This window comes from Pollachius pollachius (genome assembly GCF_949987615.1).
Source record: "Pollachius pollachius genome assembly, chromosome: 7".
NCBI classification, from domain to species: Eukaryota; Metazoa; Chordata; class Actinopteri; order Gadiformes; family Gadidae; genus Pollachius; species Pollachius pollachius.
The window spans coordinates 17649708-17666718 of NC_136940.1; the positions used below are offsets into that span (position 1 = coordinate 17649708).

General features: G+C 43.5%; 1 protein-coding gene across 1 annotated transcript in view; it reads right to left on the reverse strand.

The window, feature by feature from the left end:
- Positions 1–1226: 1226 nt before the first annotated feature.
- Positions 1227–17011, reverse strand: part of LOC307078293 (regulator of G-protein signaling 21-like) — a gene marked incomplete at its 5' end in the record, with an annotated part of 46724 nt that continues 30939 nt past the window's right edge. Inside the window, 4 exons of the mRNA XM_079740036.1 lie at positions 1227–2803; positions 3436–3602; positions 5451–5573; positions 7479–7526. Of these exons, the coding sequence (XP_079596162.1) occupies positions 2627–2803; positions 3436–3602; positions 5451–5573; positions 7479–7526 (515 nt within the window). The 3' untranslated portion in view covers positions 1227–2626. The remainder of the gene's footprint in view (positions 2804–3435; positions 3603–5450; positions 5574–7478; positions 7527–17011) is intronic.

The following is a 17011-nucleotide window of genomic DNA, read 5'->3' on the forward strand; positions in this document are numbered from 1 at the left end:
AGTTACTGGACTACTTATGGAGCGATACGAAAGACGCGAATCAGAGGCAAAATATCCACTTTCCTTGACGTATGCTAAGAAAGAGTAAATTATCACAAAATAATTGAACACCAGAAGTCGGGAAGGTCGATGCAAGTGAACGGAGCATTCTACAGCATTGAGAAGAGCCGTGTAATAAGGGTAATAAACAACCACAAAAAATATAACAGACCATAGCACATTTAGCGGTACAAGTAAGACATTGAACTCGTTGTCGTTGGTACACCAACAGCATTGGGGTTTCAAACCTGGGAAACCCTGACCCTCCTCCAAAGAGACCCAGGAATCCACCTCTCTCCTCTCCTTTTAGCCCTCAAAACCCACCTTTTTCTAATGTTGCTTTCAACAGCTACCTCCGCTCCCCTCTCTGGGTGACCACGGCCCAGTGGTTCAAGTCAAGAGGTTTCGACTCCTCCTGCACGATGGCTTGAATAGTACAGAGGAGGAGTCCAGCAAATCGAACTCAAACGATCCCCCGGCCCAAGGCTTGGCTGACCTAGCGTTTAAGTACGGAGAACACTGGTTTATATCCCTATATAATGTTTATCGACTTGCAATTTCCTCTCTCCTTAACCTGCGCGCCAATCGCCAGCAGAGATGTATCGAGTTCACGATCCGTGTGTGCATACCTGCCTGGGGGTGTAGGGGGATGGGGGTAGGGGGGTCCGCTGTTATATCACGTGCATATTTGACTCCTTTTGACCTGCTGGCAGCTCTGGGAGGCACGCAGCGCTAATCACATAATTGCAATATTTTTTGTATTTTTTTTGTATTTTCTTTGCTTCTTTTTATGACCTTGTCCCATCCGCACCAGCCTCAAATCTTGGAGGGAATTGGCCGAGGTCCAAGCGTACTCAATGACCCCTTTCCTAGGGGCTACACATTAGGACATTGTGGTTAGTGCTGCTGGGGCCCTCTGTCTCTGTCTTTGCATGGTTTTTATAGTCCCGGCGTGGCAGGAGTGTTTAATGTTGGGGGCAGGCATTGTGGGTACACAGTACAGCGACCCAATGTGAACAGGGGAAAAGGGGAAGTAAAAGTGCAAAGTCTGTCAGAGTTATTATGGAGCCATTGTGAAACATTGGTTAGTTAGTGGTTATTGGGTTGTTGCGATGCCCGTTTGCCGTGAAGACTGCACTACAGAAAAGTTTAACCAATTTAAAAAGGACATTTATTGATGCATTTATTTGAAATGATTAGCAAATTATTGACTTTAAATGTATTTATTCATTTTAAACATTCCCCACCACCGTTCTCATACATACAAGACCTGCATCCTGTACAAATACATACACCTGATCAGACATACATACCTAACATTCATGCATACATCAAACATACATCAGAGTTCTTTCAGAGGGACATTTCTGTCTTGTATTATATTCTAAACACATCAGGGGTCATGACATCTCCAAGAAAAGAGCATCTTTTGAGAAATCTTTACACACTGAGCTTATATGTGCCACACCAGGCAGGTACATCCCTGCATTTCTTTGCATGTTTTATTCAACATAGAAAGTGTGGTCTTCAAAGCAGTGATCGGTCTGTGCAATTATAAAAAATAAACATTCAAAGAGGTACATGAATGAAAGCACTCTGATATATGTCAAAAAACCTCATCTCAACAACCTTTCTCCCTCTCTCACTTTATATTTTGATTATACAGACATATATATGTATATGTATATATATATATATATATATATATATATATATATATATATATATATATATATATATATATATATGAGTCATATACAGTGGTCGAGTTGTAAAAAAAAGCCAGGGGGATAGTGGATTTTAACTTTTAGAGACAGATCATTTGTGCTGATGACAGCGCATATGGTGGGAGACCAACGGTGTGATTATTATTATTATTATTATTATTATTATTATTATTATTATTATTATTATTATTATTATTATTATTATTATATATTTTATCCCCAAAAACGCAGCTGATCAGACGCATCACACGATTCGGAGTCATGCAACCCATCGGCAGAGGAGGGAGACTAGCGTTGCTCACGGGTTGGAATGAAAGGGAGAAAAGGGGACAGAGTTGCCTGCGGAAGTGATGTCTGAGATGCAGAGACAGCTTCACGCTACCAGTGTCTGTCTCGTACGGTGTGGAATGAGAGCTCGTAAAGGCACTATTGCGCAAGCACGCAGGCGCGCAGCAAGCGTGCCTGCGTGCTTGTGCACTAGCATACTGCCCGAGAATGCAGTATCGCTGTCAAATCTGTCCCTGGGAAAAGTAATGTTGCGCCGAATTGAAAAAGGAAACCGCTATAATGAAATAGCGGTAATATTTCCACATTAATTGAGAAAATAACAGGGGATGGGAAGGGGGGATGGCTGTTTCAGAAGGGGGATGATTTTGATAATTTTAATTCCAAAGGGGGATGCCATCCCCCCTCATCCCCACTCATCTTGAGTGCTGGTCATATATATATATATATATATATATATATATATATATATATATATATATATGTATATATTCTTCTATAATATCACTTTGTCTGACAAGAGAGCCCTGCTGTAGCTGGCTTTCGTACCTTGCAGTGTTTCTTTTTTTTTTCACTTATTGTTGCTTGGAATGTTCCAGGAAAGCCTGATAAATGTCAGATTTCAGGAATCGAGGATAACAGTCATTTTCCATCAGTGCGTATATGAGCTTCTGCGCTCTGTCGAAGGAGTGCAATCCCGGCTCAGAGATATTCTCCCGTATGCTTTTTCTGGTCAGGTAGTCGATATTTATCTGCGTTTGACAACAGGAAAACAACATTTGAGTTCCACACATTCGTTTGGTATTGTGTAGTTCAAGTTATTGTTCGGTATGCCTCCATTTTTTAAATATACATCAGTCAGTTTTTCTTTTAAACGGAAAGGGAGAGAGAGAGAGAGCGAGAGAGAGCGAGAGAGAGAGAGAGAGAGAGAGAGAATGAAAGCAAGAATGAGAATGCACAGATATTCAGATAGTACACAACTCTGGATGCAGAGGGAAGAGGGCTTAGAGATAAAAATGCATAGGGAGATATAGAGAGTGAGTGACAGACAGATAGAGAGAGGGAAGGAAGTTCCCTCTCTGTGGGGAAGAAGAGAACAGGCGGAGCACCCACTCCATGAGGATCAAAGTGTGTCGACAGCACACCCGAGGCGACCATCGAGTCACACAGAGGCAGGAAGTTACAGGTCTTACAACACAGCCACCCGCATCTCAGTTCAAACCAATAAACAAACACACTGCCACAATAACTACCAGCCACGCTGTCTGTTTACTGCAATAGTTCCTTGAACAGATGGGAATAGAGCCTTTCTTGATCCATGCTCATCTAAAATATCATGAACATTGCTCCGCAGAGCACCGTCTCCCTTTAGCCCGTGGCTTGCCTGTCTGGGCGCATCGACCTGCACAAACTCAGCGAAGATCCTCCGTGCCGTGGCGGCCATTTTGTGGGGGCTGGGGCTCCTCTTGTAGTCCTCGCAGGCCAGCCAGAAGAGCAGGTTCTCCTCACTGTACTCGCTCCTCAGGAAGTCCTCAAATACCAAACGACCTGCTAGACACACAATCACACACACACACACACACACACACACACACACACACACACACACACACACACACACACACACACACACACACGCACGCACTCACACACACACACACACACACACACACACACACACACACACACACACACACACACACACACACACACACACACACACACACACAGTACCCATACACCCAGGACACACAAACACACAATGCAATATTTTTTTACTTCAGCCTTTCCTTTCTTCAAGAGGGTCAAAGGTATTCTTTCGAAAATAATTGGTTCTGTGTATAATAATAAGATATTTTGATATTTAAGAAAATAATTACATATTGTGCTGAGCAAACTCACAAAGTAGAAATCTTTGAGTAGCGGTACTGATGGGCATACATCTTAGACATTGTTCTGTTTTCTAAATGTAAAACCTAATTTCGAAGATCGTTCACTCTGTAAAGGTGTTATTGTCTATACAGACTCCAACACAGGTGAATACACATGAATCATACTGGAGACGGTTACAAAACATTTACATTTTGGTTTCCCCAAATAGATCCTTCAATAGAACCTGCACAACAACGCAAAATATAATGTAAATTAATATCCGTCTTCAATATATGCTTCAATTCAAACAGCATGTTTGTAATAATTGACATTTACATTTTTTTGCCTTTCTTTTCTGCCCCCATAAATGCTCTGCCTATTTATCAGACTACTCCTGGAGCACCCAACTGCGGTGCAGGTGCGAGGTGCTTTCCGCTGGCTTGTGTGTTTCTTTATGTTGAACTGCTGGATTCGCGCAGCATTGTTTTGTTTTTCCTCAAATTGCCTCACATGAATCACAGCTGGTGGGAGTGACAATAATGCAAAAAAGAAAAAAAGAAACAATGTCCTGTGGCAACAACTCTGTTTTGTTTTCTCCATTTGAACAATTCACAATTCACTGGCTTCATTTCCCTGTGTACAGTGACAGACAGGGCCAGCTGGTCGAAATCAGCTGAGATCATACTGCTTTTTAGGCGGCAAACACACACTAACACCCAAACACACACACACCGACACACGCACCCCATTGAACAAAAGCGTGCACGCACACAACCAAACACACAGTCTATTATTCAACCGATGCTCATCTATTTATCATTCATGTCGCCGCGTTTCCTGGAGGAAATATGGCAGGCGAGCAGAGAATTCGAGCGATTGCTTGAGACCTGAAAAAAGAAACAGCCATAAAAATTGGCAATCATCTCGATTCATTCCTGTAAAGTGATGACAGTAAAGAGGTGCATATGCAGGGCGAGGGACAGATCGGAGATACGAGGTGTCGCGGTAAAAAAAAAGAGAAAAGAGAGGGGATAGAGAGAGAGGGGGCCTTTCTAGCCTCTTTAATCATGTTCAAATGGGGCCCTGAGACTCGGTCAGGTGCAGCCATCAGTGAGCGGTGAGCTGGCCTTCTGTAAATGAGCCGGCAACGCCCGGAATCGCTCACTGGATCTATCGCCCTTGCAGCGCTCCTATTAGCCTGGTCCCCCCCATATCCTCCCCCCCCCCCCCCCCCCCCATCTCTCTCTCTACATCCTTCACATATATCTCTTCCCCTGGAATGGATTTTGATGAGGTTGACAGCTGGATACGTGGCCTCCATATCCACCGTTGAAGTGATGAGTCGGGGGCCCCGGAGCCAAGCTGCGCGCCGGGGAGGAAGGAGCTGTGGAGGATCACACGATGGATACCCAGAGGAGCAGGAGGAGGAGGTAGAGGGGAGCAGGGTTGGAGAGAATGGGGAGAAAGAAGGGATGAGAGAGAGGGAGAGAGAAGAGGAGAGAGGTGTAAATCCATTAGCTGCCTCACCTTTACTCTCCAGGAGACGGTCGAGGGACTCGCTCCACGACAGGGCTTCGCCGACCGCAGCCCTACGGAGGAGCAGTTCCATACCTCGCTCCGACGTCTTCGCCTCACGGACGCCAGCGTCTGCTTCACGTGAGGGGGAGCAGGGAGGTTAGAGTCAGTTTAGGGTTTGTTTAGGGCCAAGGGTTAGGGGGTTCAGGGTGAAGGGTCAAGGGGTGTAGGGTGAAGGGTTTGGGGTAAAGGGTTTGGGGGTTCAGGGTGAAGGGTAAAGGGGTGTAGGGTGAAGGGTTAAGGGATGTAGGGTGAAGGGTTAAGGGATGTAGGGTGAAGGGAAAAGGGGTGTAGGGTGAAGAATTTAGAGGTACCGGGTGAGGAGTTCTGGGTTAAAGGGTTAAGGAGTGTAGGGTGAAGGGGAGTAGGGTGAAGGGTTACGGGGTGTAGGGTTAAGGGGTGTAGAGTGAAGGTTTAGGAGTGTAGGGTGAAGTGTTAAGGGGTGTAGGGTGAAGGGTTAAGGGGTTCAGGGTAAAGGGTTTAGGAGTGTAGGGTGAAGGGTGTAGAGGTACAGGGTGAGGAGTACAGGATTGAAGGGTTAAGGGGTGTAGGGTGAACGGGTGTAGGGTGAAGGGTTAAGGGGTTTAGGGTGGAGAGTTACAAGGTGTAGAGTGAAGCATTTAGGGTGGAGAGTTACGGGGTGTAGAGTGAAGCATTTAGGGTGGAGAGTTACAGGGTGTATGGTTGAAGGGTTAAGGGGTTCAGGGTGAAGGGTTAAGGGGTGTAGGGTGAAGGGTTAAGGGGTGTATGGTGAAGGGTTTAGGGGTGCAGGGCGAAGAGTTAAGGTGGTGTAGGGTGAAGGGTTAAGGGGTTCAGATTGAAGGGGTGTAGGGATATTATGTAATGTATGTGTGTGTATATATATATATATATATATATATATATATTGTCTTGAAGTAATTTGAGAATTAATTGATAAGCATCACGTTTAAAAAACAATACCCCTTGCGTTTTACTTGAATGTATTGGAGGCCAATGGCCCAGATCTTAAACCTAACCACATTTTTTAAAAGATTGGCTCCGTTTTTATCAAAGCCAGTGCCAAGTGAACCGTGGTGCTAACAGTCTCAGGCATGACTCAGGTGTTCCATTGGGATCCCATTGTTGAGAACATAAAAGTGGTTCTCAGGCAGAGGTCTGCAGAAGAGGTATCTGGTTTTTCCAGACTCTGAGCTAATGGCAATGCTACTTGCATGTACATGTCTCGGAAGCTATATAAAAAAATCGTCCATGCACATTTGTGTAAGAGGGTAGGTTCTGGCCTCCTTGAATAGAGATGCCGGCTAATGCCAGTATTCTGGTCCAAAACACAAGACTCTTACTGGGGTTACTTCAACAAATCCATGTCTTTCAAATAGTGGAGAATTCATAAAAGAATAAGAACAAAACAAAGCCCTTAACAACGTGAACTTTTCAACAGTGCAGTGTGTGACTGCCAGTTTCTGTTTAAAGTGGTTTACTATAAAGAAGTCTGTTAGAAATATAAACACAATAAAAATAAATACACCCTAGAAGAAAGGGTGACATCCACTCGCATCTTCAATGTTTTTTTGGGGGATGGGGACGTTTTATCGTAAAAATCTCGGAGAGAATTCCAACCGTTTCATGTTAGAGACCTGTTTTGAAGAGAGAGAGAGAGAGAGAGAGAGAGAGAGAGAGAGAGAGAGAGAGAGAGAGCGGACATGCATTGAGACATACGGGGAAATAGAAGGGGCAAAAGCAAAGAAATATAGTAAGATCACAAGGTCCCCCATCAAACCTCTCCCTCAGCAACATGGAGACAAGGAACAGCCCTTAAAAATGAAAAAAAGAGAACATCTCTGGAACAAGGCGCCTGACTTGTAAGATCAGAGGGAATTGCAATGGAAAAGGCTGTAGTAATAAGGGGAAGTGGAACATTCGCAAAGTTTAGCAGCGCCAGCAAACTACTTTGTCCAAAGTCTTGTATGTGTGAATGGCAATTAGAGAGCTGTTACTTACAACATCGGTTTTCTTTAACCAAAAAAATGAAAGAATTAAAGTAAAAAGCTGGATAGGATGTATTCCCGTCTGATAGAACTAAGTTGCTGTGGAGATCCTAATGCGTGCTCAGCAACCCTTGATAGAACCGTGGATATTTTCTTGTTGTCAGCCTTGGCTTGTGCCTCTGTGCCTCTTCAACATACCGCTCCAGGCTGTATACAAGCCCATGCATGTTAACCGTTCCAGCTATGGGCAGGCCCTGTGTTTCGAAAGGTTTTCACCCTTCTTTGTGTGTGTGTGTGTGTGTGTGTGTGTGTGTGTATTCCAGACAACAATGGCTCCTACTTTCTGTCTGTAAACAACAAGGTTAGTTTGCTTAATTGTGTCTATCTCACAATGTCGAAGACATTAGCTTCTTTAACGTTACCTTCGATTCCCTTTCTAAACAAATTCTGGTCTCACATATTTCAGCTCAGATGAATGGGTATTTTTTCATGATTCAATGTTCCTGTGCAAGAAGGACATAAACCTTGGCAAAGCTTGAAACGTTATATATACTTTACACACACTTTATATATGTATATATATATATATATATATATATATATATATATATATATATATATATATATATATATATATGTATATATATATATATAAAGTGTGTGTAAAGTTTAACCGCGGCATAGGGGAGGCTGAGGTCACACAGTTTGTACACAATGGATTCTTCTTAATCTTTTGTTTGCCACAGTCCGAGCTGACGTTTATATCCTTGCGATGAAGCAATGGTATAATATTTTTTCTCTCTCTGTGTTGTTGTCTGTAATTTACAGACCCTAGGCCCCCCCAACCCCTATACTTAAAGACAGACGGCCGTGAGAAAATGGTGAAGCTTTGCGACCCAGTTCACTGCTACCAAAATGTAGACCTGTCTCGCTTTAGGGAGGCTACCACCAGAGGGGGGAAGGATAGAGCACGGCTGTCAAATGAGGGGGGAGGGAGAGAGTGTCCTTATCTGACACAGGGCCAGGCAGAGAGAGAGAGTGAGAGAGTGAGAGGGAGTGAGAGAGAGATAAGTTTGGGAGGGAGGGATAAAAAGATAGGGACAGAAATTATGTAAAAAAAAAGGTGAGAGAGAGATGGGGCTATGAAAATGATTGATGAGAGAGCTGAACATCGAAGCAGTGATTCAAGACAGAGAGGAGAGACAGAGCGAGAGAGAGAGAGAGAGAGAGAGAGAGAGAGAGAGAGAGAGCGAGAGAGAGAGAGAGAGAGAGAGAGAGAGAGACAGAGAGAGAGAGATTGAGAGAGAGAGGGAGGAAGGGAGAGAAGGAGAGGGGGAGAGAAGGAGAGAAAGACTCAGTTAGAGAGTCAGTTAGAGAGAGGGTTAGAGAGGGGAAGGGAGAGACAGACAGAGAGGTGGGGCAGGGTTATAAAGGGCAGTGCTGGGGGCAATCAGAATAGAAGAGGACTCGACTTTTGACTCCTGATTGGGAAGTCCTCCATAGGGGCACATCACTGAGGGCCCTGATGAAAAATACAAACAAAAGCAAAACAAGAACAGGTGTCTCGCAACAACAAACACACATAAAAAAAATAAAAGGAATAAGCGATTTGCATTTGTAATGACCTCAGTTGAGAAGCAGACGGTATGATTCAACATATAAATAAATAAATGAATGAAATGAAAAGCCTGTCTGTTGTGAACTCCTGCTAGTGTTTATCCCCCAACCTGGCGGGCCCCTAACCAATCAGCAGCCCCGCTGCTGGCCTGCCTGCTGTCATGGTGAAGCTCTCTGATCCCCGCTGGGCATGCTGATGAGCCCTTCTCCACCCGGCGCCGCCCGGCACACCACGCACACCACACCACCCGTCTGGGCTGTCTTTCACATGGAATAAGACATGGTTCTATGAAGCAAAATATCACATTATTTAAATGTTTTCCACCATTATTTTTGATACCGTAATTGTATTTGTGTTAATATCATCATTATGACCATGATCATTATTACTACAATACTGAGATTGATGCTAATTTTTCGCATATTAAAAATAATTATATAACTACCTGTGGTGCACTTTCCCAATATAAGTCATACACGATCTGATCATCACGAGTCATCGATGATCATTTTCACATTTAAAGCTTAAACTCAGTGAGGTCGGAGCACTGCTAAAATAGCTTTTTCAAACATCAAATACAGCCTAATGAATCAATTGTATTGTGAGCTATTTCATCTGACACCTTTGAATCACTACCATGTGTCTTCTAAAAAGAATTGTTCTGAATAGTAAGGTATTATCATAATTGGAATAGCTATGATGTCCAAGTTGTGGGAATACAGCTTGAGGGTCTTAGTTCTGAATATAAATGTTCACATTTATTTTTCCATATTGCTCATGCTTGCATGATGCGTGGGCCTCCTCTTCAGGGCTCTTATTTCAGAGCTCTAATGCATTAGGGAGAACAGCAGTTTGCACGCCAGTCCGATACGGGCAGCTTCATAGTTGCAATGAACCGCGATTTTGAGTTGGCAATAATATGATGAGTAGAGGGCCATGGGAGGGCAGACTTGGCACAAGTATTTATGAAACAGCTCTCTGTCAAAGAAGTGGCTGACACCCACACAAGCACACACACACACACGCACACACACACACACTTTGTCATTCCTCATAAAGCCGGTGACTTGACATTGGCCATGAATCACGCTTGACAGTGATTGAACCATATCGCATTTGTTGACCCTTTGCTCGTCTTAGATGCTTTGAGAAGCCAAACACGCTCCTACGCAGCTGTCCTTGTGCTTGTGTAGAAGGCATAGGGGTGGAGGAGGGCCCATCATTTGCTTGTTTGACTTTAATGACTGTACGCATTGTATTGAAAGCCCTGATGTTCATTGTTCACTCTTTCAAATAAAGCCACATAACCGCTATTTCCCATGTCTGACAAATCTGATTTGAGATTAATGTCTAGCTTGATTCGCTTCACATTTCACTTTCTTTCGGTTTATATTTGTTTCAACCAATCATGTGGGGGGGATCTATAAGAGCGTAATTGGAGAACAAAAACTGTGCCAGCAGAAGTAAACTGTAAAGAATTGTCTGTTAAGGTATCAAATTAACCTTGGTAGGAATACACTTTTTAAAATCCCTATCTGCAAACCTCATTCACTCACGAAAACTAGATTTCTTTAGCAGAATATCTCCATAACAAAACAGGAAACAAGGTATAACTCTGCCACTTGCTATTCTTGGTTTCTGGCCCAGGCTCTGTGTCATCACCCCCCTGGGGTTCTGTTGTAATAGAGTGGGAACTGCTGGATCCAAGATTACCTTTCTAACTAGTGTAATTCTTAACAGGTAAACTACACTCAATCTGTCTTTATGATGAATATGGTTGTTGATGTACATGCATCCTTCCTGATAGGTTTGTTAACAAAACAGAATAAAGGATTGTTATTTTGCAAAACACCATGACTAGCTCAAGAAATGTTACAGGGAATCATGAATGATCTAAAATGTTTAATGTATTCATTATTTGAGGCGTCTCTCCTACTCAGTAGTTACCTCCATATCATGCATTCGTGGCAGTTCCCCCACCATCTATACATATCCACAATATCCAACACAGCAAACGCTGTCATTCCATGTCAGATGCAACCGCTGGTCTATTGGTTTCTTGACTCCTTAATATTGTATGTCTTTCATATGTCTGTTCTCCACTGTGGATTGTCTTCTCGCTATTGTTCCCACTGCACCATCCAGTCTTGCACCCACTCCCACCCATGTCATATACACGTCTAGTTCCATCTCCCACCCACTGCATTTTCACATCCATACATGTTATTTTTATTTCTTCCTTTACAAACAAAAGAATGTGATGGATTGCTTTTTTTTTTCATCAATGCAACGCATTATCATGTTGCACTGTAAAGACAAGTTTGATTTTCAATTTGAGGCAACACTCGCATGGATTGACGCAGAACTAAGAACGTTACAGCCATTTTTCAATGGGTTGAAACTATCGACAGGTTGGCAAGTGACCATTTGCTGTTAGGGAGGGGTGAAAAACATGCTCTGGCTTACAATATACTCATAAATATCATTGACTTCTAATGGAAGAGAAACAAATTGAATACCACAGAGCATACTTATCCACAACCTCCTGGAACATCGCATGCCTTATTTTGTTAAATATTTACAGCACTCGGTTTGGAAACTAACATGTTGACATTGAGACATGTTAAGGTGTTTCATGACCTGAAATTGGATTTTCTCCTCATTAAATCCAACTAATTGCCTAAGGCACTTATACAAATCGGTGTAAATGCCAATTACAAGTACAATGTGAGTATGCACAATAAAGTAAAAAGTAAATTGTGTATGAATGCAAAATCAATATTACATTACCAGCTAACAACATTACGACCATGACATTACAACCTGAGCATTATTTTGCCGCAGTGATTACTGCAAAACAAATCTTTGTGTACACAGACAGCCACACACACACACACACACACACACACACACTTGTATACATCTCGTTATACGCTAAAAACTATTTGAGCGGAAAATGTGAATGATGATGTATGATGATTATAATTCCCCAACATCATATCTGTATTATTTGTTATTCCAAACCTTCGCCACTAATATTCCTATCACATAAATCTAATCCGATCCACCTCCCCTCCCGTCCCTCGCTGTCTCTGGCGCTGATTAGCAAGGCAGAGTGAGGAGGAGGAGGAGGAGGAGGAGGAGGAGGAGGAGGAGGAGGAAGAGGTTGAAGTTGATTAGCTTTTCCTCACCCACCCAATGACCTCCATTGACCCAGGCCCCATTAATGATGTTGCCTTGTACATAATTGCACACAATCCACTGCACTTTTTACACATTTTTGGTCCAACACATTGCCTGTATGTTCTGATCCCTCCGAAGACATTCGATACATTGCCAGTAAAACTAAAAGAGATGGAATAGGAGTAGCAAGTGTTTTAATGACAATGTGACAACATTGTGCGTGTTATGTGTGGTGCTTTTGCATACCGCGGTGTCTACAGGGGTCATGTGGATTTTCCGGGTTGTAAAGCAAATGCTCCATTTATTACAATGTAAAATTTAGTCCGGACTAAAATATATACTTTTTAAATATAAGATATTCAATACATTTAATAAATAAAATAAATGTACAATGATACAATGTTTCCCTGTGTCGTCTGTTTTCTTTCAGGTTGTCATGCTTTTAATTTTGCAATTCTAAAAAAACAACCATATAGCTTCTTTTTTTTTTACAGTATGTACTGTCTGTATCCACTAAGGGGAGCTGTGTCTCTGTGTCTGTTCTCTCTCTCTCCCACTCTCTGTTTGCCTCTCTCTCTCTCTGTTACTGGTCCTTTGCTCTCTGGCACACAGTATAATATGCGGGGGGCTTTTGGGCCGTTGTTGCTCGTGTTAAAAGCTCAGCTGGGAAGTCAGTGTCCCTTGGACTGGTGCTCCATAGCCTTAGTTTTTTTGGCTCAGGAGCTGAAGTTTGGACTAACCATCTGGGTTAGGCTCGGCCTGCTGAGGCTCTTGTTTTGGATGAGCATGTGTGGGGCTTGATGGGAGCTTGCGTAGAGTGTTCGCATGTGTGTGTGTGTGTATTTGTATGCTGTCGGTCTGTTTGAGTGTAAATGCCTGCCACACTTGTACGATGCAATTCTTAATTTGATGTGTATCAGGATATAGGCTTACATCCCATACCTATGTGTTTTTGTGTGTGTGTGCGAGGGCGTGTGTGTGAGCATGTGTGTGTGTGTGTGTGTGTGTGCTTGACCAGTGCCCTATATGCATCCATATAATAACTATGTATTTGTGTTTCCGGCCTTGTCATTTTCTGTGTACACAGCGTAAATGCGAGTGTCCCCTTTTAGAGCTGATGCACTCGGATGTTTATGTAAACATGGACATGATGCGGCACACATACATACATTTATAGTGAACCGATGGGTTAGTAATCTAATGGAACGGACGTAGGGGAGAAAGCCTGAAAAAAATTCACACAACACATACAAATAACGCATTGCAACATTCATTGTCAGAGGCATACTAACACAATGCAGTTAATAAGGGATGTATTAGCCGACTTAAGAACACGATAGCATCATGTGTCTTCGCCGGTCAATGCCGTGCCCTGCAGCCCACCCACTCTAAGACTCTAAACCACTGAAATGTCCATGCATTACTGCTGCATTGGGCAGCTGTTTCCCGTGTGACTTGTGCCAGTGGTGCTGCAGCAGCAGCAGCCCATCATTTATGTGGGCTTTAGAGGTTCCAGAGGCCAGGCAGACCTTTAGCCCGGTCTGCTCATAATTGACCGGGGCCGGGGTCATTACGGCAGCTGCTGTTGTAAATCCTCCCTACGGCAGCAGCAAGCGGACACTTAAAGCCCTCCTTAGTGCACCCGGGTGGGATGCGGCCGCATGGCTGGAAATACGTCTCGCAGCTTGCATTATGGGCAAACATAATGGGTGGCTGGTTCGGCAGCCTGCTATGTCTTCCTTTTGTTTTTTTGTTTTTTTCACGAGAGAATGGAGCTGTGTCTTTTTTTTCAACTTTGTTGAGAACTGGTGAAAATCAATCTATGGTTCTGTTTCTTTGCCTGAAAACCGCCAACCCCACCGTTGGGATTAAATCAATTCTGCCATCTTGGTTTTCCAGGTGAATAAAAAGGTAAACCTTGTTGTTGTTCTTGGAAGTCCATCAAGGCTTCTTGGGTCTTGCTGAGATGGGGTGCCAAATGTTTGTTTTTCATGGCAACAGCAAACAAGCTTCCTCTACTTCCTGTCTTCATGATGGCCAGACATCAGAAAGAACATCTGTTAGAACCTAGAAAAAAGCAAATATCTTGATTTTGCTATAAACCTTGCCTCACACTGCCTCAATGCTACCATAATATTACAACTGGAGGGAATATTTTGCTGAGCAACAAAGGAATAACAAATCCATACTGTCATGGCATCACATTTAAACAAGACCGAATCCATCCATTACGCAAAATGTTCCCCTAATAAATGTCTTTGTGTTGAGTGACAAAGGGCTTGGAGAATTTTCTTTAGAAAATATATTGTGTTGAAATCATTTGAAAGGATGAATTCTGAAGACCAAAAGAAACAGGACTACTCAGGAGCTTGTGCGAGCTGTTGAAAAAAGGTGAGGTCTACAGCACCAGTTGTAAACGTCTCCCTCTTAACTGACAATACTTGAGAGCAGGAGGAAAGTTTCCTTTGGTTCATTTGGGGCTGTCGGCAACAAGAAATAACAGGGAATTACACCTCGGCCTTGGGCTTTAGGTTGAGAAAAACGTCTTTCCAGCAAGTCGTCCGTTTTGGTTTATTAAAGACACGCGCACAAAATCATTCATGTGCACACACACACTCACAGACTGATGCACCAGCACACACGCACACATGCACGTAGACACACACACAAGCGCAGAGACACTTACATACACACACACACACACACACACACACACACACACATTCACACGCACACACACACACACACACACACACACACACACACACACACACACACCCCCCCCCCCCCCCATACACACACACAGCTCTGCTCATTACCTGTCTACAGCAGCTAATGATCTTTCACATTCTCAGCAACAAAGAGAGGGCCATTACTGCAGACAGAATGATGTAGACCTTGACACAAAACAAAGGGTTCGCATGGGTTGTGTACACCAATAACCCACCCACCCCCTTCTGCACACACAAACACACACGTACGCACGCACACACGCACACACACACACACACACACACACACACACACACACACACACACACACACACACACACACACACACGCTAACACACCATCTAACAAACCCATCAACTGATATAACCCAATGGCCGCTCGTCATTACGGAATAGAATTCTAACGCAGAGAGACGAAGAGAGAGAGACACAGTGAGAGTGAGAAAGAGAGAGGGAGAGGTAGAGAAAAACAGAGAGTGAGAGAGGCCGAGTAAGATGAAAAACAGAGGGAAAGAAAAAAACAGGGTTCTGGAGCGACAGACAAAGAGAAAGAGATAGCAGACATATGAAGGGACAAGGAGATAAAGAGACGTCGTTTGACATTTTGTCGTCAGACAAAAGGACAGGACGCCTTGTGATACCTTGTCCCTTCCTGCCCCCCCAACAGCCGCACCCCTCCACCCTTCACTACAACATGAAATCAAAAAAAGGTAAATACAATAAAGAAAACTGTCAGTTTGCTGAAGCATCCTAATGAGGATAGAGACAATGGGGAGACGATGGCGAGAGCAGAAAGAGAGAGTGAAGGTGAAAGGAAGAGAGAGCCTTGCCTGTTTTCGGTAAACAACTGAGGATCTCTTATTTTCTTCTTCCCAGCCTTGAAAATGCAGATCGAGAGTAGATAATTACCCCCTGATTGAGGATTCATAAACGATTATGCTTTTGTTTTCTCGTTAATGATGCAAATTACGACTAATTGCCTCACGTTAATTGATGCTGCTAGTTGTTCGGAGCTGTGCAGTGAATACAATTAATTGGGTGTTTATCTAGCCATGCCATGGGTAATAATAATATAGATGTAGTCTTATAGTTTATATGGGAAGTATATTAATTCACAACCCTATGACTTTGATCGACGTGCAGGAAAAATAGGCTTAATTGTGTGTCAGGGAGATTAATTTAATTACCAGGCACATGAGTAATATACGTTCCCAGTGGAAAAGCCCTAGTGGACACATGAGGGTCTCAAAGATCCTTCTCAGAAAGCACTTCTCTCAACACTTTTCCGGACAAGCCCACTTCACTTAAATAAATAAATATAAGTGTATTTCGAAAACAAAACACGCTGTCTTATCTGACATAAAATTTCCATCACAGACTCCAGTGAATCATGTCGCAATTTAGTGCTGGTCCCTCGGACGCTTCCCGAAACAATTTAACTTCATGACTTCATGAAGGCAATACAAAAAACCCTGTTATGCTAAAAGACACTTAAGACACACAGCAACTTTGTCGGTGCAGGAACCCTTAAGACAGTGATAGATGCCATCTGAAATGGCGGCCATGTTTTGGCTTGACGGCAGCAACATCTGCCTTCCGGTCTCCCGGGGCGTAGCCGACTGAAACCCCTGTGCAGCGCGGCTTCTGATGATCGTCATTACAATTTATAAGGTCAATGAAATAATCAGCTCAGTCAAATGACTTTGATTGCATTCTCTCACTCAGATGGCACGCTTGTTTCCATCCTCCACAGGCGTTATGGAGTGCAAATGGAGTTGTTTTGTATGTGGGAGGCATGATTGATTATACAGCGCCGTTATGTCTGAACCCATTCCGCCCCCCCCCCCCCACGCCCCCTATCCCTTCCCTGCCCCTCGCTTCATAGTGTAATTTCCAGCGAAGAGCTGCTACACAACCATCTGGAACCAGTACAGAGAGAACCAAAATGCCCCGACCCATCTGGTGTAGGCTGGAGCATTGTGGACCAGTGGTCATGGGAAGCAAACCAAGCGA